The 20,821-nt window shown below is 40.5% G+C and overlaps 1 protein-coding gene across 7 annotated transcripts in view; it reads left to right on the top strand.

Annotated features, from left to right (window-relative positions):
* KLF12 (Kruppel like factor 12) overlaps positions 1 to 20,821 on the top strand; it is a 236,074-nt gene that overhangs the window by 130,544 nt on the left and 84,709 nt on the right. For 6 of the 7 annotated variants that reach the window (XM_039548681.1, XM_039548631.1, XM_039548400.1 and 3 more), the window contains one exon: positions 15,095 to 15,626. In XM_039548681.1, the coding sequence (XP_039404615.1) occupies positions 15,095 to 15,626 (532 nt within the window). Of the gene's footprint in view, positions 1 to 5,563; positions 5,629 to 15,094; positions 15,627 to 20,821 lie in introns of those variants that run through there. The other variant, XM_019289553.3, reaches the window with a different exon arrangement.

The following is a 20,821-nucleotide window of genomic DNA, read 5'->3' as shown; positions in this document are numbered from 1 at the left end:
GTGAAATGCAAAGTAAAGGTTGGTGGGGAACTCGGTTTTCCCAACTGAACCTTCCGTTTTCCAGAGGAACTTCAGTGCTGGAGTCTAGAGGCAGGTGGTGAAGGGTGGTGGGTGGCTTAGCCCAGCACCAGCTGGACAGGCAGTGGGATGTTCTGCTGCCCCAAGAAACCACTTTCCTGCTAGCTATGTTAGGGTTTTTATTCAGTGTGATGGGGTTTTTTCCTGTTGGGGTTTTTTTTTTCTTCTTACAAAGTTGATCTGAAGCATATAACCCTATCTAGTATGTAATTAGTGAGGGTGTAGGAAACCTTCCTTGCCATCAGAACTTTCCATACATGCTTCAGTCTTTCTTCGGAAAATCGGCCTGTTCACAGTCGGTAGACCTGTTGTTCTTCACTGGTGCAGCAGTTACTGCGAAATTTGTTGCCTGGGAAGCACACAGAAGATGAGCTTTTTGCCATGGCCAAAATATCTGTGAAGATGGGCAGTAGCTGCCAACCTTAACTGCTGTGTAGTGGATTGCAAGTCATGGAGTAGACAAGCTGTTGGAACATCAAGGAGAGTACTGCAAAAGGGTATTACCTATACCATCAGAGCATGATTTTCATTTATTCGTATCACTGTGCCTCTAGAAAACCCATCTGGTGGGTGGGGGAGTGGTTGGCTCAGTATCAGCTGTTCCTGTGTTGTGGATTGAGAACATTTAGACCTGGTCCAGAGGAGGGCTAAAAAACTGATCAGTGGACTGGACCAACTTACCTGTGAAGAAAGGCTGAGGGAGGAGTTGCTTGCTCTGAAGAAGAGAAGTAGCAGGAGAAACTCCAGGGAGACCACATTGCAGCCTTTCAATATTTAAACAGGGCTTAAAAGAAAGATGAGTAAAGACTTTTTACCAAGGCCTGTGGCAACAGCACAAGGGACAATGATTTTAAGCTGAAAGTGCATAGATTTAGATTGGGCATAAGAAAGAGATGTAAGTTTTATGGTGAGGTTGGTGAGATCAAGAATTAGTTGTGCAGAAAAGCTGTATTCCCCATCCTTGGAAATGTTTAAGGCCAGGTTGGATGGGGCTTTGAACAACCTGGTGCAGTGAAAGATGTCCTTGCCCACAGCAGTGGGGTTGACTAGATGGTCTTTGAAGGTCTGTTTTTCAGCCCAAGCTTTCCTACAATTCCCTACATTTGTATGTGCATGTGCAGGGTAGTAGAGGTGAAATAAGAGCAGTGGTGAGTGTACAGGCATTCTGAAGGAGGTACCTGAGCTAATCAGCACAGTTACACTGTGGCCGTGCCACAAGCAGCCCCACAGAGGAGCCATGGGCCTGTCTACGCAGGTGGTGTTCTTTGTCAGAATTTGTCTTCTGTGTTGCTTGAAAGCAGAAGTCTTGAATTACTGAAGTGAAGTTGTGAGATGCCAAGCCATTTATGAAACAGCTGCACTTTACAGCTTTTTGTTTTCTCTGGTTAGATTTTCGTGCCTGTAACATGCAATTAAATATATATTGAAGCTACAGATACTCTTTTAAATTCAGTGGTAAAAGAGCCCTTAAACCAAAGTGTGAATTCCCCAATTTAATTTGTAATATATTAGGAGCTGTCAGTACTAATTAGTGCTGTAAAATAGTTTAAGCATAAGACCCACGTGTCAACAAGAGTAATACTTACTGAAGAAGCAGAAATTTGAGTATGGCTGTTCAGAGATGCATTTGGTCTGCTCATCTCTACTTGGCTGTGCATGGCAATTATGGTCAGTGGAAAAAGAGAGTGACTGAATTTATAAATTTCTTCAGATTACTTCATGCACCTCTCCCAAAGTAAATAAGCATGCTGGGTTTTCAAGTCTTCCTTCCGAATCGCAGCAGCGAGCCAGCGTACATGTAGGGATCAGCTCTTGCACTTTAAACAGTGGTGCTCCTCAAACAGTCAGGAGGAGTGTTTGGAAATGCTCAGTACCTTTGGATCCTTCGTGTAAGCTTTGACTGTTGAGAAGGGTGAATCCATGTGTCGGTGTATGCATCTGAAAATGCAGCAGTAAGTTCTTGGAGCCGATGGACACACACAGTTAAGCACCTTCCTTCTTTGACCATAACAATAATTTCTGCTCAAATATGGGTTGTGATTTCAGTGATGCGGCAAAACATCAGCTCCATAACCAGTACCAGGTGTCATGTCCTGTTCGGTCTAACGTGTGGAAGTGTGACAGCACTTACCCTGATGTCACTGTTGTGATGTTACACAACATCACCTTGCAGGCAGTCCATTTATGTCTGTATTTAAAATGAAATTAAGAATTACAGAACCTTTTTTTTTACCAGTACAAAGCAGAATATGGGATTTTTTTCTTCTGTCCCTCGGCATGCTTGCAAGAGGTGCTTGTGTGCATCTTTTGCTGGGTCTGCATAGGTAGGTAATTGCACAACTGCCAGCATTATCAATTTGTACTCTCAGGGGTTCTCTGGTTTACCCCAGCCACTGCCAGTTCCTCCCCATGAGGGTGCCAGAGCCTGTCCCTGAGCTCAGTGCCATCTTCCACACTCCAGGAAGTCTCAGATGGCACCATGTGCCTATGCCTGGACATCTGAGTTAAGCCCAAATTGTTTTGCTTAGTGAAAGAGCCAAGAGTAAACTTTGTACAGAATGTTGTTTTGTTAACAAAGGAGGGGTGAGGAGGAGGGAGGGAAAGAGGATTTAGGTCAACTAAAAAACTTTTGGGAATTGATTTCAAATGCACTAGCTTGTTATAATCAGTAAAGAAATAACAAAAAGATCAGAAAATACCTGATGTGTTCTTTGACTGCATAAGGTTTAAATGGGTCAATGTGTATCATTAACAATGGTTCATTCTAATATTTACTTCTCCCTCTCCTCCTTTATTTTGAAATAGAAACTTCTACTTGGAAGTAAAACTACTTATTCTGTTGAAAAATAGTTCATGCACCAAAATAAAAGCTTTCTTTTTTCCTTCTACATTTCTTCCATGTTTTCTTTTCACAAGCATGAGAAATAGCTTGTGTCTGGTTGCCCCTGTCTCCATGGGTAGCATATAAGGAGTTTCCTTTAAGTTACAATATATATCTCTGAGGGGGGCTCAAGAGCATTGTTTTGCCTACAGTTTAGTTTTAGGTGTCTAATGTGGCATTTTATATGTATTACTTGTTGTCAAAACCCAACAGCACTGTCTCTTAACAGAATTTAATTTTAGGTGTAGTCATATATTCTGAAGTTGATCGAAGCTTAGGAAATGAAAAGTTATTAAGCAGCTGTTACAAACACCTTCTTCGAAAGTTGATGTTTCTTCTGTTTGAAAGCAATTCGTTCTTCACAACAAACTTGGAGTGATGTCATCCGTAACTAATAACGTGGTGATCATAGTTTTGTATTAACTCTGTTCTGAGAAAAACAAGTAAATATCCAGTTTCTTCCAATGTGTAGTAATATCACTGTAATATTGTTAGCTATTAAAAAATAATCAGTTTGAGTTCATTTTAGTTCAGTTGCTAAGATGTTTATTTTTTAAGATTAAAAGTATAATGAAATATTGAGTGTGTACAGTCGTCTCAGTTTTCAGATGTGAGCCTTTCAAATAATGGAAATTGTTACAGATACGTATTGCAGGCTTTACTTCAGAGCAGGACAAGTACTGTGAATAATGATACTTTGTTTTATGCTATTTATATTCAGCCCTTAAAAGTCAGAAAGAATAAAATAATATAAAGAGAGTTTCATAGTTAGAATGCATTTAATTTTTATATTGAGTATTACAATGTTTTAGCTCTACTGTTGTAACTCTAAATTTGATACTGTATGGGAAAAACTCTTGAGATTCTTCCCTACCTTTTCCCTTCTTTAAAGTGGAGGTAGTCTATGTTATCCTCATCTAAAGGAGATTTCTGAAGACTAGCCATTTTGCAGAAATCAGTAAGTGATTATTATTGCCATAGGATAAGAACTGAAATAAGGAAATCTTCATGGTCAGCTCCAGAGCACTGCATTAAATGGTCTGTACTGGAGTGTTTGTCTGCTGGTCCATGTGTAGTGTCCGTGGGTTGTCCATCTCATAATGCATGTGCTGTTCTACTTAGTCTTTACCATAAACTTTATATAATAAAGACTCAAAGAAGGTGCACAGAGAGGGTTTGATTTTTATTCTCTGTCTTTTTTTCTGTAACAATGTGTACTATGATGTACCAGGTCAGTGAATTGAGTCAAAATCCATTCCAGAGGCATTAGGAACTAATTTTCCAAATGTACGTATTCATAGTTTATATGAACATTTACTTTATGGGTAAAAAGTCAGGAATAACTGTCCCAATTCTACCTTTCCAAGAGCCACGCTAAAAGAACGCTGGTGAGCCTGAACGATGAAGCAATCTGCCTTTGGGGAGCGTTAGGAGGAGGGCTGGCGGTGCTCGCTTTGCTCAGACCCTTAGTGGGCCATTACTGCAATATGCACTTCTTGTCTTCATTTTTTGTGGACGAGTGTCACAGAGGGACAGGATGTTTCACCAGTGGGTTTCTGGGATATCTGCTGACAGCAGAGGAATGGTGAACCTCAGCAGTTTCAGGTCCCAGGCACTGCTGGGGCATTTTGCTTTACTTGGCACAAGCCCTTTTGTGTGGTCACTCCAAGCTTCACCCATCTCCTCTTCTCCAGGCTGGAACGCTCTCCTTGACATCTAGCCAAGCCCTGCAGCCTTTCCGGCCAAGCCCACACCCAGAGGGATGAGCACCATTTCCCTCCCACCCTCATCTTCATCTCGTAGGCCTCCCTTTTGTATCCTAGGTAACATTAGGTGACTTAATGCCTTGTTTAGGATTTAAGTGCCTAATTTCCTTAACTTGCAGACTCACTTCACATGACCCCTTGGAGCCCGGGTCCCTTTGCTGGTAGTATCCCAGCCTTCCCAGGCAGGACTTACTATCAAAGTTTCCCTTTTCAGACAGTGCCAGACCCAATCTCTGCGTTTTGTCTGACTCTGTAGGTCTTTTTTTTCAGCCAGTGTTATTCTTCTCATAAATTTGGCTCTTTTTCCTTCCTTGAGGTCAGCTCATGTCCTCCTCAGTGCTGCCTGGTCCCAGAGGAAGGGCGGCAGTGGGAAGCGGGAGAAGTAGTTCAAGGGGTTAAAGAGGCAAACTGCTTGCACCCAGGTTAACGAACTTGGAGTAGAGCTACCCACACATGGAGGTTGAGTAGTTTTGGATATACAAACTCAGGCCATGGTCCCTCAGTACCAGTGAATAGGAGTACCAGGCATGTTTGTTTTACTAGGGCCAACAATAAGTTTGAGGAACAGACAGCAGAAAGTGCTAGTTTTAGTAAAACTTGATTTAAATGTTTTCTCTCTGAAATGAACTCTTTTTTTTAAGCCAGTGAAAGGGTTAATTTCAGTCAGACCTAACTGTACCTATCTCTACGCCATCTATTTATTTTACTGAAGAAATGTTGACACTGAGTTCAGCCTCAGCTGGGAGGTCAGAAGAACAAAATGAATATAAAGCTTGAAGGATAGTGAACAGAAAGAGGTTCATTTGGGAAAATGAATTCATCTGGTGGAAATTAGGATGAACAAAGACAAGCGAGGAAAGGCATGGAGAAGCTCAGTTGCAGCATATGGATAACACGCCAGATGTGAGTTTCAGTCATGGCACCTCCGTCACCACCACGTATGTGTGCGATAGGAGGTGTACAGGTGTCAGAGCAAGACTGAGTAATGAGGAATGATTGAAAAGAAGTACTGCCCAGTCTTTTATGCCTTTTCCTCATCAGCTGTATTTAGCAGGTGCAGAGTCCTCTTGCAGTATCTGGCACTGCTTGCCCAAGGAGGAATGACTTGGAAGTGTAAGACCAATTTGTGAGTGCTGAGCTCAAAGGCTGGTTTGGTCATGGCTGAGTTTGCCTGGAACTGGGTGACAGCTTGCAGGTGGTTAAAGGGTATAAATAATAGTTTCCTGCATCATTTGTCACAGTCCTTTTTGCTAATATATTTATGAATATTTCAGACTAACATGCAGAGTAAGAAAAAGTATATCAAAGCTTTGCATTAACAAATTGTTGGCTGCAAATTTTTCTTCAGGCTTTCATTGTTTTTCAGTGTAAGTTGGCTTATGTGGACACATTGAATGCTTTTATGTTAGTTTCAAAAAACCCCACAATATAATTTGAATATTTTTACCTAGAAATGTAAATGCTGCCCAGTGAGTACTTTCTACAAAAATTATTTTTACTAAGTCTTGATAATTTGATGGACCTCTCTATCAACAATCCTGCTTGGTAGGTACTTGTGGAAACTTCTGATGTGTGTTCCATGTCAGGCAAAATAGCTAGTCTAGACTGACAAAAGAAAATTCACTTTAAAAATCCCAATGTATGTCTATTAGAATTTTTCTTACTATTTTTTAATGTAAACATCAAGGATTCAAATTTATTAACTCAAGTTTTTGGACAAACAGAATTGTAAGATTCTGATTTAAGGCTGTAATAGAGAAAATAAAGAACCAAGTGAAATCAAAATGAGAAAATCATCCCAAAAACATGGGGGGAGGGGTTAGAAGGAGAGCTGGTAGGTGATTGTATGAATTCTTGTTGTCTAGAGTTTTATAAACTTTTTTTTTAAATCCCCAAAATTAAATTGGGGCAATACAATATTTTTTCCTGGTATTTTATCTTTTATTTAACAATTATTTATGGATATGCCATTTGTTTAGAAATTATTTTCACATATAAAATGAATTAGTACCAGAAATACAAATATGTTATCAATATTCTGTTCATGCTTAAGTAAGTAGTAATCCAAGCACTGCACCTTTGTTAGACTTGTTTCTCTTCAAGAGTTGTGTCATAGCAATGAGCATAAATTTGTTTCTTTCAATAGATTCTTCCTTTGACAGAGCGTTCTAGTAACACTGCTCAAATATAAATAAAGCACCTGAGCTGAACATCTAGTGTTCTGAATGTGTTTATGATTTAGGGAACAAGGGGGTAGGTTTTGTTGCTTATCAAAAATATCACAGCAGGCCCATGTAGGATTTGAGGTACTGAGAATTTGTCCACATTTTCAAGATATGTATCTTTTTTATGTTTAATGTACTAGATAGTACAGGGGCTGATTAGTTTGTTTGGTATAGAAATCTGTAATCACTGGTTTTTCCTTCTGTGCTGTTTTAGAAATCCTTTGATAAACCTGTCAGTTTTGGGACGGGCGAGTGGGATACCAAGTAACGTTAATGCTTACTCTGTTTTTGCAAATGTATTATTTAAAAATGGGTCATTTCATATGAGTTGTATTTGCGCTTACTGTTAAACATGTTTAAAAATTAATGCTGTTTGCATAGGGATCTCCTTTCATTTTGAAGCATGGTTTCCCAGTCCTAATTTGAACTGTTACTAAAGGTTGCAGCACGTGGTACTTTTTTAATGTCGAAGTAGTTGTGGAATAGTATCATAGTGTGACTGATCAGGAAAAGTTAGAAGATAGCGTTGACAACCTTGGAGCTTGAATTCTGCTTCTGTATTTATGGGTGGTTGATTTGCATTTAGTCTCCATTTCTTACTTAATTCTGTTCCTAGTTTGAGGCATCTTCTGTAGGTTCTACGCATTTAGCAATACTCTGCTAACAAAGGCCACCTGTGCCTCATAGCATGTGCTATGGGAGTTTCTTTTGCCTCTTCAGACTCACAAAGAGAATAGAAATACTATTTTTAGGCTTTGAGGGTTGGAAACATCCACTTTGAAATCAAACTTCCAAGTGTTATGCAGAGATAATGATACATTAAGTGAACAATGAGTATTTTAAAGTGGGTATCTCTCAGTCTCTCCTGTTGAATCAATTCCAGTTCGGTTAAATGTGTTTTCATTGAGCCTTCTTTTTATTTTAATAATTCCTGGACTCTACCCTCTGTCTTTCTCAGCACCAATTGCTGCTTTTTATAAAAGCTTCAATGGGAGTCATTGTGACAGAGTCTGACTCAAGCTTACATGGGAGTGCCATCTCATAGGGATCTCTTTTCTTCCCTGGAACACAAATTTAACCTTGACCCTGAGCAACTGTTTGTTGGAAACTGACAGTAAGACACATTTTAATTCCTGCTTCCAGAAAGGAAGCAGAAAGATCCAGCTGTCTTGCATTTTGCCCTCTTCTTCAGCATGACCTCCTGTGTTTCTCCAGTACATCCAAGCTGAGGAGTTCTGCCAGCCTGGGAAAGCCTACAGCAGCAGCCTTGAGCAAAAAGGCAGAAATGCCTGTTCACTTGGTGCTTTAGCACATGGAAACAAAATTTGAAGTATTTTGCTCAGTTTTGGTTTTCGGCTGTGAACATGTTTGTCATTCTGCCTCTATACAGCTGTCTGTCACCACTGTACTGGTGCACCCTTCATGCACAGATTAATAATAATAACTGCATCTCAAATTGAGCTGTATTATCTTTTCTGAGGGATAGCAGAGTGTTTCAAGTAGAGGTTGTTTAGTTCTTTTATTTCTGCATGTTGTATTACTTATTTTTCTGAGACTTTTTTGTTGCTTTGGTTAAAGTGGGGATTTTCAGGCAGAAGTGAGTATTGTCAATGTAATTTCTCATGCTGGGAAGGGGTTTTGAGAAACATCTCTTCCTGTAATTTTAAAGAAGAGTTCACTTCTAGATTAGCAAAATAAGCCCCAAAAAGAGTCTGAGTAAAGCACTGGGTACTTGAGCCATAACCTACAGGGCTTTTTGAAGTGCCCAGGCTGCTACTTACCCAAGCTAGCTGCCGCCTTTTGTGCTCGGCAAGTGCCCACTTGGTGTGGGACAGGGCAAAACCTGACACAGGCAGATATGTTTCATGGCCAGCACCTACAGAACTTCAGTTTCAGGGGCATGAACCTTCTACCCTATTTACAAGAAAGATCAGGAAAATATTCCATTTCAATTTTAAAAGCAAACTGTGTGCAGAAGTTGAGCACACCATGTTCTAAACCCAATTCACCTGCTCATTTCATGGCATTAGAGTTGTAAGCACATCTGTGTGCTATGCAAAAGCAAAATGACTCCTTCTAGAGCCAAGTGGGTTTTGTCTTTTAAAATGTATTGGTTTTCATTGACAGTGAAGTGTTAGAAAATCTGTAATGTGCACAGTATTTCCGGTTATGAAGGTTTCACCCTCCAAGCAGGATGACCAGAGCTGAAAAGCTGCTCTAGCCGGGCACAAGTTCTGCACTGCCTGCCCAGGAGAGACTGCATGCCTGCACTGCCGAGCCTTGGCATTTTGGTGCTGCAGTGGCAACTATGTGGTTAAAGTTGTGGGTAGCTTTTCAGACAGAGTATGATTTTTCTCATCTCAGTCTTCTTTAACACTGACAAAACAAAATCATCTTGTCTAAAATTGCTCCTGCCAGAGCAGAATGAGGTGGGACAGCATGATGAAAACCAGCAAGGGGTTTTGTGTGATTTGACTGAAGAGTTAAACGTTTAGCAATTTATTTTTTAACTTCCTGTCCTCAAAGCTAGCTTATTTTATAAACGCTAAATTTAGTCTGTTCTGTTTCCGTCATCAAGGACAGCTTTTTTGGTATGCTTTCTTACAAAATGTTTGACCTTGGGAGATTGCTGCCAGAAAGGAAGACACTTCAAAAGCTGACAGCTGATTGTTGGAGGTTTGTAAACTCTGTTGTGTGGGATCCGTAGAAGTCCACAAAGGCATAAAGACTCACTGTGGCTTAGTACCTTGTGAAGCTGATGAACTGCAAGGTGTCAGGATGAGTGGCTGACAACAAAAATTATCTTTACTTTTTCTCTGGTTTTAACCTCAGCTGTGTGGAAACTGTGAAAACTTCATGTGTTCTTTAGGATGGGAGACAGTGCTGGTACACAGAGGAGTTGCCATGAGTAGAATAAGAGTAGAGTCAAAAGGGGCCATTGCAAAATTTCCTCACAAGTTAAGAGGAGGTGGAATTCAGGGGGCTGGAAAGAAGATGAAGAACTGTGTAGGAAAGGATGGCTGCCCAGCAGATAGGATGCTATCAGCCACAGAGTCACCATGTTTTGCTCAGGGTAGTGTGGCTGGTTGCGAGGTAGACTGGTTGTTTTTCTATAATGGCCTGGGAATAAGGAGTAAGGAATGCTTTTTTATTCTGCCAAAAAAAGCTTTGTGAATAGGGAAATCACATGTTATGTTCCTGGTGGTATTTATTAATGACAAGCTAATGAAACAGAGGACTGCAAAGAATACTGGTATACAGATTTAAAAGGGCAGGCACAAAAAGCATGAGCCAAGAGCATTGATTAATAGAGGCTGCACCTTTATTAAAAAGCCTTTTCTAGGAGGGTGCCATCCTAACCTGCCTTCCAGTTCTGGCTCAGCCACATTTGAGTGGATGGTGAACAGCATAAGGATGCAACAGCAGTATTGTGGAGACATGCGTTGCTGAGATTTGCTTCTGAGACCCAGCTGGTGGCAGGGCTGAAGCTGTCCCTCTCCACTGTACCAGTGGGCTGAGCAGTGAGATGAGGGAAGCCATGTGGAGATGTACCCCTTCATGTTGTATTTCCATGGTCTGGGCTGGCATCCAAGGCAGCCCACTGAATTACAGGGACCTTAGGATGAACCCTTCCTAAGCCACCAAATGTTCTGAAAGCTGCCAAACTCTCAGCAACAGAGTTTAGACTCCTAAAACCAAACTGAAGTTTGCAAAACCAACACAGACACTTTTGGGGGCCAGACAGGAAAAGCCTGCTTCAGATGCCCAAACTAGCAATCTTCTGAGCCCACACCACCACAAGAAGCCCACTTCACTAGATGAGATGGAAAGACAAAACTAGAGAGACAGAAGAAATGAACACACAACTATTTGTTTCTCTTCGAGTTGAGCTGACATAATGGCTGAAGGTATACTGAACCTCCCAGCCACAGCTTTATTGTCTTCTCAGTTAGAAAAGATGTAGTTCCATTAAATAAAACCAACAACAAACACTCATTGTCTAGGGAAACAAACAGTTATTTCTCAGTTAATAACATTAGTAGAAGATGCTAAGAAATAGTGTTCTGAGAATTCAGCCATTTCTTTTGGCTTCCGTGCTGCTTTTCTTCCCACAGTTCCTTATTCTGGAATAACTGTCATCATTGGGAAAGGTTTACTTATACCATCCATTTTCAGAAAATAATGATAAATTTAATGTTCAAAGTTTTGATTCATCTACTGATTAAATAGAGTTTTGGCAGCTTAGATAAAATCTGAGATCATGGTGAAACATCTGTACCACGTGTAGCTTGTTGGCGATTGAATCTCGGACCCAGACCGGCAGGGAATCTGAACCGTTTATTCAAAGGAGTGAGTTGGTTTTATACACTTTTCTAAGGCACAGCATTTCCTTATATAAGTGACCTGTCCCGTGTTGCCACATCAGCAACACACTTCGTAGGGGTCTGCCCTGTGACACCTCCTCCCCCAGGGCCCGGTGGGGACAAGCCTCTCTGTGCTGCCATGTGCTCCTTTGTTCTGCCATGTGCCTTTGCAGGCAGGTTTTACAGCTCACAACCTAATTCTCTCTTATAATTCCTCATAGTAGCTCACTGTAAGGGAGCGTGAGTTGTTGAGGTAGATCTCTGTTTACCACCAGCAGAAGAAAATATAGCACTCGTTTACAATTTTTACCTTAAATATGAAACATACAAACCTGTTTTGATAAGGATCCTGCTGTCTCTTGTATGTCAGCTGACATAAGTCACATCCTGAATTTACCAAAGGGCATCCTTAGTCTTAGAGTTTTGTCAGGGAAAGGCAGCTATGGAATGGCATACCAGTTGTCATCCTGTTTGGAGAAATTAATAAAGGTTTTGAGCTTAGTTTCACTACTGAAGACTGAAATAATAATATTAACTGCATTACCATAGTACACAGAGACTGCTTGGCCCCTCCAGCAGATAAGAAGAGAGTACCTAGGGAAGGGTAGATGCAATATAAGGAATGTACAAACAAAAGTAAATGTAGAAGAGCTGTTAAAGTGATTTGTGTGATAGTCTGAAGTTATATGTTACTTTTTTTTAATTCCCAAAGGAGTAGGTGTAATTACTGTAGTGAAACAAAGGCCTGTTCTTAGCGCAACCTAGAGAAAATCGTAAGTCATGACCTGTGCTTTGTCTCAAAGACCATTAACTCTATCGGCAGAACAAATACTTTGTGTGGTATCAGCTACAGGAGGGTTTGGGTTTCTTCTTCACTCTTCTTGTGAGGGATCTAGTGCTTCTTGCTGCAAAGGTAGGTGGGACTTCGGGGCGGAAGCACTCAGTTTGGTGATAGACTGCTCTTGAGGTCTATGTGGATCCCTTGTGTCCAGTCTCAAAAGTATCTTGGAAGTCACAAGACTACTACCAGCAGTCTGACACGTATGCACTGGATAAATCAAGTGCCTGGTGCCCTCAGAGCACTTTAGGGTGCTCCGAAGTGCGACAAAAGACAGCAACAGCAGGTAATCCATCCTTCAGCTCACAGAATAACACATTGTGTTGCCAAGGCAGGTGGCAGTGGGTCAACCTGAAATCTGCCTCTGGTACCCAGGGAAAACCTGGAAGTAAGGCAACATGTAGGATTTCTTGCATGGTGGATTTATCTGCCCTGTGGATAGAGCTGTTGATTCACGCTGCTTCTACATGACCCATGTCATGTGCATGAGGGCATCCCTCATCTCTCTTGCACATGAGTTGATGCCATTTATCCCTCTTCTCTCAAACATTTAAGGTAGGAGATGCTGCATTTGGCCTTATGAAGGTTCAGGTGTAGCCTGTGCAGGGTGTCCCTCTCCACTTTGCTCTGCTACCTGTCTGTTCAGTTTAGCAGAACCAGTCTGTCTGCCCAAGTGCATATAGATGAGACTTGTCAAGATTTGACAAATTAACTTTTTGTGCCATGTATGTTTATGGTTTTGTCTTTATGATGGCACAATAGGGGATCTCATTATGAACAGTAGCCAGGATAAGGTGTTTCAGAGGAAGTTACCAGGAATCATTGTAACCTGGCAATTGCAGGCAGGTTTGCCTTCTTGAGGAAGAGCTTTACATAGCCTTGTCACTCATAGCTGGTTCTGTGCTTGGAAAAGTAACCTGTTCTTCACTTTGTGTTCTTTTTTAGCAGAATTTCCCATTGTCTTAATAAAAAGGGATTTTTTTCTTTTGTTATTTGTATTGCAACAGGACAGCAGGATCCAGGGTCCAGGTGAATCCTTTATTTGGATGGTGGTCCCTTTATTTTAAATTGAAGGGACCACCTTTAGTCCACCTTTAGACCACCTTCTAATCTAAATCAAAACCAGGATTGGTGCGTTTTTAGCAAGTTACTATTTTAAATTAAATTAAATTTGTGTATGAATAGAGGAAGATACTTACTGTTCCAGAGATGTTTTTGCTTTCAAATGGGGGAAAATGTCAGATCCAAGAACCAGTCTAAATCAGCTGAATACATGCGATCTACGAGAACATCTCATTTTCAGCGTGCCAAGGATAATATCCAGTTAGGCCCTTACTACTGCAGTTTTCAATATTAGTGTTTGTATTTTCCTTTTTCAGTAGAGTTCCATTCTCTGTTGAAGCTTGACTCTGACTCAAAAGAAGGAGAGATTTCCTTGGAAATATTTAATGTAGCTGATTATAAAAATCCCGAAGGGAATTAATAGCTTGATTGATTGTTAGTTTATTGACAGTAGACGTATTAAAATATTTCTAGCTTAAATATTTCTGACTTTATATTTTTATATACTTAGTAAATACCATAATCTAGAGATCAAAATAATGCATTTAGAGCTGCTTAGGTACTGTAAAAAGATTGCTTGTTAGAGCTGCATAGGGAGTAATCATTTTGGATCAAGTGAGGTTTGAAGGAGCAATGCTTTATATTGAGGTTGGTTTTGGTACTACAGCTGTAACTGTGTGAATGCCTGTCTCTGGAGAAGCTCTGCTGCAGTGCAGTGCCATGGAGGTCCTTCTCTGAGGAGCTGAGAGCTGTGCTTTGCCTTACAACCAGGTTATAGATGGGCATTTCCACCCTTGCTCTGCCTGGTGAAAATTACTTGAAAAAACATTGTTAAAGACTGGTTATTAATGATGTACTGTCAAAATGGAAAGATATATCAAGTGAACTTCTCTAGGGATCTGTCTTTGGTCTAGCATTATTCAAAAATTCTATTAACCTCTTTGATGACAGAAATAAGGGAAAAACTATAAAAATAGCAGATGGCACCACTCTAGAATAAATTTAGTCCAACCAGCTTTGAAAGAATTAGTCCAAAGCATAAAATTATTTCATGAAGTCAGGAAAATAGTTCTTAATTAGTATGGGAAAAAAATAATAACAATGGGGAAGGCTATGTAATGGGCTATTTCAGAATGATGAATTGCTGTAACCGTCGCTCCCTCTAGCAGGGCAATCATACAAATGTGTGGCTCTGTACTGACATGTTAGTTCATTATCAATGACCGTTCAGAGTGCAGAAGTCAAACATAGAACTGAAGGGCTGAGGGTAGCATAAGGGACCACCTCCTGAAAAGTGTTGTGGACAAAACTGCAAAGATCACTGTAAAGAGCAAATGAGTACTAAGGTATGTCCTTTTAAAGAGGACGTATGACAGAAAGAACAGGCCAGGTCTGCCTAGTCTAGAAGAAGGTAGACAAGTGGGGGGAAATAACAGTCTTTGAGCATGAGGAATGGTAGTAACCATTTTTTCTTCATGTCTGAGTGATGATGACACAAGAGAGTAAGGCTGTGGTTTAAAATGAAATGTTGGAAAAAAAATGTTCTGTCAATATGAATAGTTGTTACTGCTGAAGATACTAAAATTTTTGTCACTGGTGACTTTGCATAGTGCAAAGAAACAGGATGATTTTGTACCATTAATCCCGACAGTTTCTAAGAAATGGGAGTAGAACTTTCTTTTCTTTTCAATATTCTGTTCAAACAGAACATGTCTCTGCTTTCTAACATGATCTGTACTTTAAAATTTTGGGCGGACCCAAGAAAAGGATACAAGTCCTATGGCTTTCACGACCAAGTTGTGTGATGTGCATTAGCAGCTGGGTGTGCAAGTCATCTTTAGCCACATGTGTAACTATGTCCCTTTGTTCTTCCTCAACAGTCTCCAAACGTCCACAACTACCCAGATATGGATGCTGTACCCTTGTTACTAAACAACATGAAGGCAGACCCCACGGAGGATTCATTATCTACAGACCATTTCCAAACACAGACTGAACCAGTGGACTTGTCAATAAACAAAGCCAGGTCGTCCCCTACAGCAGCTTCATCTTCACCAGTTTCCATGACAGCATCAGCCTCCTCCCCTTCTTCTACTTCTTCTAGTCGGCCAGCTTCATCCCCCACAGTAATAACATCAGTCTCCTCAGCAGCATCTGTACCGTCAGTATTAACTCCAGGTCCTCTTGTGGCCTCTGCCTCTGGTGTTGGAGGTCAGCAGTTTTTGCACATTATCCATCCAGTACCACCTTCAAGTCCCATGAACTTGCAGTCCAACAAAATGAGTCACGTGCACCGTATCCCCGTGGTGGTACAGTCGGTACCTGTTGTCTATACAGCTGTGAGATCACCTGGGAATATGAACAACACTATAGTAGTACCACTGTTGGAGGATGGGAGAAGCCATGTCAAAGGTAAGGTGGAGCCACTTCTGTGCGTCTGTGGCATCTCTGAAACTGGTCTTACATGAGAAAACATAAAAGCGATTATAAAGCTGTTACTTTCCATGCTTACTGTGTTGTTGCTGAAAAGGCATACAACTTACATGATTGGGAGGAACCTTTAAAAGTCTTATCCCAGATGATCTTTAAAGTAAATAAGTATTTAAATGAAGACTGAGTTCAGCAGTGGTGTTAGACACTTGGACAACTTGTGGTAGGTTTTGTCCTGAGCGAAATAAATCTCCCCAGAAGCTGAAGAAGTAGGAGAATGGAAAAAATGTCAGTGTATGACATTTATGACAATATAGAAAATAGCACAGATGGACATGGAAAACTCACCAGCTGTTTCAGATTTAGCAAGGGGAGGAATGGCAGAGAGATTGTTCCCCAGCAAGGAGAAAGCAATCATTGGGCTCTAGGAATGTATGAAGGAAAGGCTTGTGGACCAAAGAGCATTAGCAGATGCAGAGAAGTAGGTTTTATTAAGCTCAAGGAGTGGCAGTGTAATACTTTGAATTAGGTTTCTTCTTCCAGATTAAACAGCAGAAGGGAAGGAAGCCACACAGAATGTTTATGTTGGGAATGAGTTTTGCAGACACAGGACCCCAGAGGCACATGGAGGTGTGAAGGGAGGAAGAGGCACATGTCAGAAGGACGGATACACTCTTGAGGTGTCCAAAGAACACAGAAAGTGGAGCTGGAAAGCAAGAAAAAGTGAAAACTCAACAGTTACTAAGGGAGCAAAAACTTGTTAGAGATAGTGAGATGATGGGTGGAGGAAGAAAAGAAAAACCAGATGTGCCTAGAAACTTCAAAAGCACAGCTTTATAAAGGTGGCATTAGTGACAGAGATGGGAATATGCAGAAAGGAATGAGATACTCATTTCAAGGCTCATTGCATGTGAGTGAATAAAATACGGTAATTTTCCCCTGAAATGAGGTATTGAGGCAGAAAGGGAGGGTATTGACAGATAACCTTACTTTGGGGCTTATGAGACTGCAGGACATTTAGTCTTATAACATCTCTTGTGTTCCTAATTGCATAGTGAACAGGTCCCAACAACTTGTATCTCACCTCTCATGTCTGTTTTGGATAAACTGGCAACCGTGTGCTACTGTACAGGACTACAGTGATGGGTCATTCTGATGTTCAGGGGCATCCTGTTGTCTATTGGTCTGTGATTCTCCTACTGTTCCCTCAGTACCCAAAGGGGGACTGTGCCCTCTCAATAGGCTTGGACATAGGAAATGAACTGAGTTGATGTGAGTTAAGTTTTAAGCCTCAAAATGATGGTTTAAGTTTTATTACACTTAATACAGTGATGTAATTTTAGCTCTTTGTGCCTTTCTGTCAAGAAATTATGAATAAAACCAGAACTTTGCACCATGTAGTCTAGAAAGAAAAAAAAACAAAACAAAGCAAAAACCAAACAAACAGGAAAAGGAAAGTTTTAGTCTGTATTTTGATTTTGGAGCTTCGAGGTGCACCTGACCTTGAGCTCATCAAGAAATTTTCCCATTTGTTTTCTTTTCAAAGACTCTAGCTGGCTCTGGTAGTAGTCTCCTCTATAGGAAGTACCTCCTGATCTCGTAAAACTGGAGCTTTGGTACCCCAGTTTCATCAGCAAAATTCCAGAATTTAATGTGCTGTAGGGACTTCAGCCCATGAACTCCATGCCTTCTGACCTGCCCTGACAGTGTGGCCTTTGTGCTCTAATTGGCAGAGGTCATTAGCCATTAGCCCCTGCATTATCTATTAATGCACAGTTAAAGGAAAAGAAGGCATTAACAATTCTTCCATTTATTAATTTTTTTCTCATGAGTTGTATTCATTTTGTTGTCCCTAATTATTTTGATTAAAAAGTTATAGTTAATTTGAATAAATACAATAAAAGAATAATGGGCAGCAATCCACTCTAGGTAGTCATCTTTTATCAGCTTTTGCTGGAGTGTTTCTCATTCTTTAATGCAAAACAGTATAAATAATTAAATGCAGTGATATCACACAAATTAACTAATTAAATGAATTTCATATGTGTGCAGACTAAATTCCCTTCTGTGATCAGCTATTGCGCTGATAACAAAAAATAAATGTACACAGATCCTAACAGGACATCGTTGTCAAATTGAATTAGTTCTTAATCCTCTACCAGCTGATGGACAAATGCAGGTTTGGAGTCATCTAGAGTCACAGCTTTCAACTTTTACATGAACACTGATAATTTTCAGAAACAGAAAAATATGCTCTCTGAAACAGTCGATCCACAGAGAGCATTGGCAGCATAATCCCTGGGTTATTCCTGCTTTGGTGCTAGTTCAGAGACAGGAGTGCCAGTTGGGAAGCACTTAAAGTTATGTTTTGCATTAATCTTTATCTAAGCCCTTTTCACACAATTGAGACTTAGGCATTTGCCTGAACACAGATATTTTTAAATGCTAAAATTAATGAAAATAACATCAGACTTGAGTTCAGATCTCTCCTGTTTTTCTAGGTGTTGGGTGCTGAAGGGATAAAACACAAGAAACAGGGCATACAGAAAAGCTTTTTCTTTGTTATTCCCAATTTTATTTTTCTTGTGCTGAATTTTCCTCTTCCTTCCAGGTTTGACTAGAACCGTTTAATCTTTAGTTTTTTGCAAGAACCTTCTCAAGTTGTCACCATCCCTCTAATACTGCCTCCAGGTGTTTTGCTCAGGTGGCTTTCTGCTTCCCTTGATGCTTCCCACTCCTCCTTTCTCTCTCACTCTCTCTCTCAGACAAAACTGTCCTGGTGGCTGCTTTTTTAGGCAGTTCAAGCAAATAGTTCTTTCTTCGTGTTCTGTTTGAATTCTCTCTTCCCCCTGGCACAAGAAATGGCTATCTTGTCTTCTGTTTCCTCTTCTTTTTCTATTTTTCTGTTTTTTCTAGTCCTTCCTATCTTGCTGTCTGCTCTTTGAGTGCCACATTCAGCAGCTCTGCTTCTTCTTCCCCTCCTTTTCTGTTAATATTTTTAATCTATACTGTCATCTCCTCCTCCGCCTCTGTGCATCCTTCTCCATGGTGTCATTCATCATGGCATTCTTAGTATTACCGTCCTTCAGAAGAGTTTCAGATCTCCTTTTGTGCCTCCTAGTTTGCTGTTTATTTCTGCTGTCTATCCTGCCTCCTCTCTCCCATTTTTTATTTTGCTTGCAAGATTTTTTTTGTTTTAAAGACACGTATATACAAGGTGCCAGCAGCATCCCATTAGGTTCTGTGGCATGTGCTACACCCCAAGGTGGGCAATGGGAGACAGGGCTATCCACGCTGCAAAAGCACCCTTATGTCAGAGTGATGTGCTTTTGCAGGATAAAAACCTAGTCTAAATCAAAACCAGAATTGGTGCATTTTTAGCAAGTTACTAACAGTGCTTAATTAGAAGGTAATTAGTGAACACTGTGTGCAGTATAGGTAATACAGCACTTACCATTTACAAATCTTACTAATTTCCTACAAGTTCCTGACACCCTTCTCTAACCCTACAACACTCACCTATGAACACATACACAGTTACATGCAGACTCCCCTGCTGACCCCGCACCTTCCTCCCCTGATTCACCCACTGGGGGGACGCACTCAAGGGAGATCCCCAGAGCAGCAGGGTCTCTGTGCAGCCCCCACAGCACCAGCCCAGATGTGCAAGTTGCCCCCTACAAGCTTCTCCTCTCATTATTTTGTACACACAAAGCACAGTAGTGTGTTAGGGCTGTTAGGCACAGAGGGGAAGGGAGCCAGGCACAAGTCCTTGTGGACACTGTGAGGCCAGGCTGTGCCCTCTGCCTCCCCTACAACCTAGCAGAGTCAAAGTTCCCTTCCTTCAGTGGTCACTGCTCTTGTCACAGCCTTAAGAAGTGCTTGGAGGTTTTTTTTCTGTGTGGATTAGGTGGTGGCGACTAGACATTATTGTACATTAAAATATTCCTTAAAAGACCATTATAGTCCCATGAAAATCTCTTTCCTTGCCTTTTTTTCCTCCCTGTTTAGCAATGGTGAGGATTGCTAAAAGTTTAATTAGAGGCACAGCGGGTAGCAGCACCTGTAGGTAAGACTGCCTGTTGATTTCCCTTAAACCCCTATCTTCAGTTGTTCCAAGTCTGTCTATATGTTAACCATTTAGACTAACATTTTCCATACTGCATGTTTGCCTCAAGCTACTTCTGTTTTTTTCTCTTTTTCTTCCTTTAAGAGGAAATTTTCAAGAAAAAAAACTATTCCCCTCTTCCTGAGACTGAGCATAGAGAAAAAAAATGTAGCATTTTATATGTTGAAAAATTGATTCCAGCTCTTTTTTTTTGGTGAAAAACTAGAACCTCAGCGGTTTATGACATGAACCTCAAGCTTGGTTTGGACCATTGTTCTTTGCTTTCAGAATATATCCATGAATACTCCTGGCAAATCATGTCCCTCTAGCAGCAGGTTTTGCCAAATACAATATCCTTAAAAATTGTTTTCTGTAATTCAGAGGAGTATTCATTGAAGAGCCTTTCAGAAGCTCCTTCCTGATAATGGTGCACTAAGGGCTGGTGCAACTTTGATATTTCTGGGGTTTTGGAATTAAATTTATGGATTCTCGTTTTTACGGGTTTTTAAGTTTTCGTAAGACGCAATCACTTGCAAAATTCAACAGTCAGAACATAATAAATTTAAATTTGCCACCTGAACTTTGTCTGCTTCCCTAGTACATAAACAGCTGTAATGACATGGGCTTGGACTATTTTTATGTTACATCTTATGTAGACCTGGCAAAAAATACACAGGTTTTGTCTTCACAGTTTGCACGTGCCATATTCCTCACTGTGAATATATTAATATGTAATAAATGCAGTATCTATTGCTGCAGATTTTTTGTGACTTAAAACAGGTAGTACCATTAGATTAAGGTATCCACTGCCCTTGTTTTTTTGACGTACAGCCTGTTACTTCTGCCTACTGTAAAGTTTATTCCACAAAAGTAAATGCAATTTGTTGTATGATAGAAATTAAGAGAACTGCTCCATATGTTAAAAGGTCAGATTATACGGTCTGTTTGTATAAATTATGCTATGGAAGAGACTTTTAATTAAAACCAGTAGTGTTGCCTTTTTTGTTTCATGTGAAGTGATTTCTACATTTTCGTAGATGGCTATTTTGGATTTGAGTTGCGTCGAGGC

Source organism: Corvus cornix, chromosome 1, assembly GCF_000738735.6.
Source record: "Corvus cornix cornix isolate S_Up_H32 chromosome 1, ASM73873v5, whole genome shotgun sequence".
In the NCBI taxonomy this organism is placed as follows: domain Eukaryota; kingdom Metazoa; phylum Chordata; class Aves; order Passeriformes; family Corvidae; genus Corvus; species Corvus cornix.
This window is presented reverse-complemented; position numbering and strand designations above follow the sequence as displayed.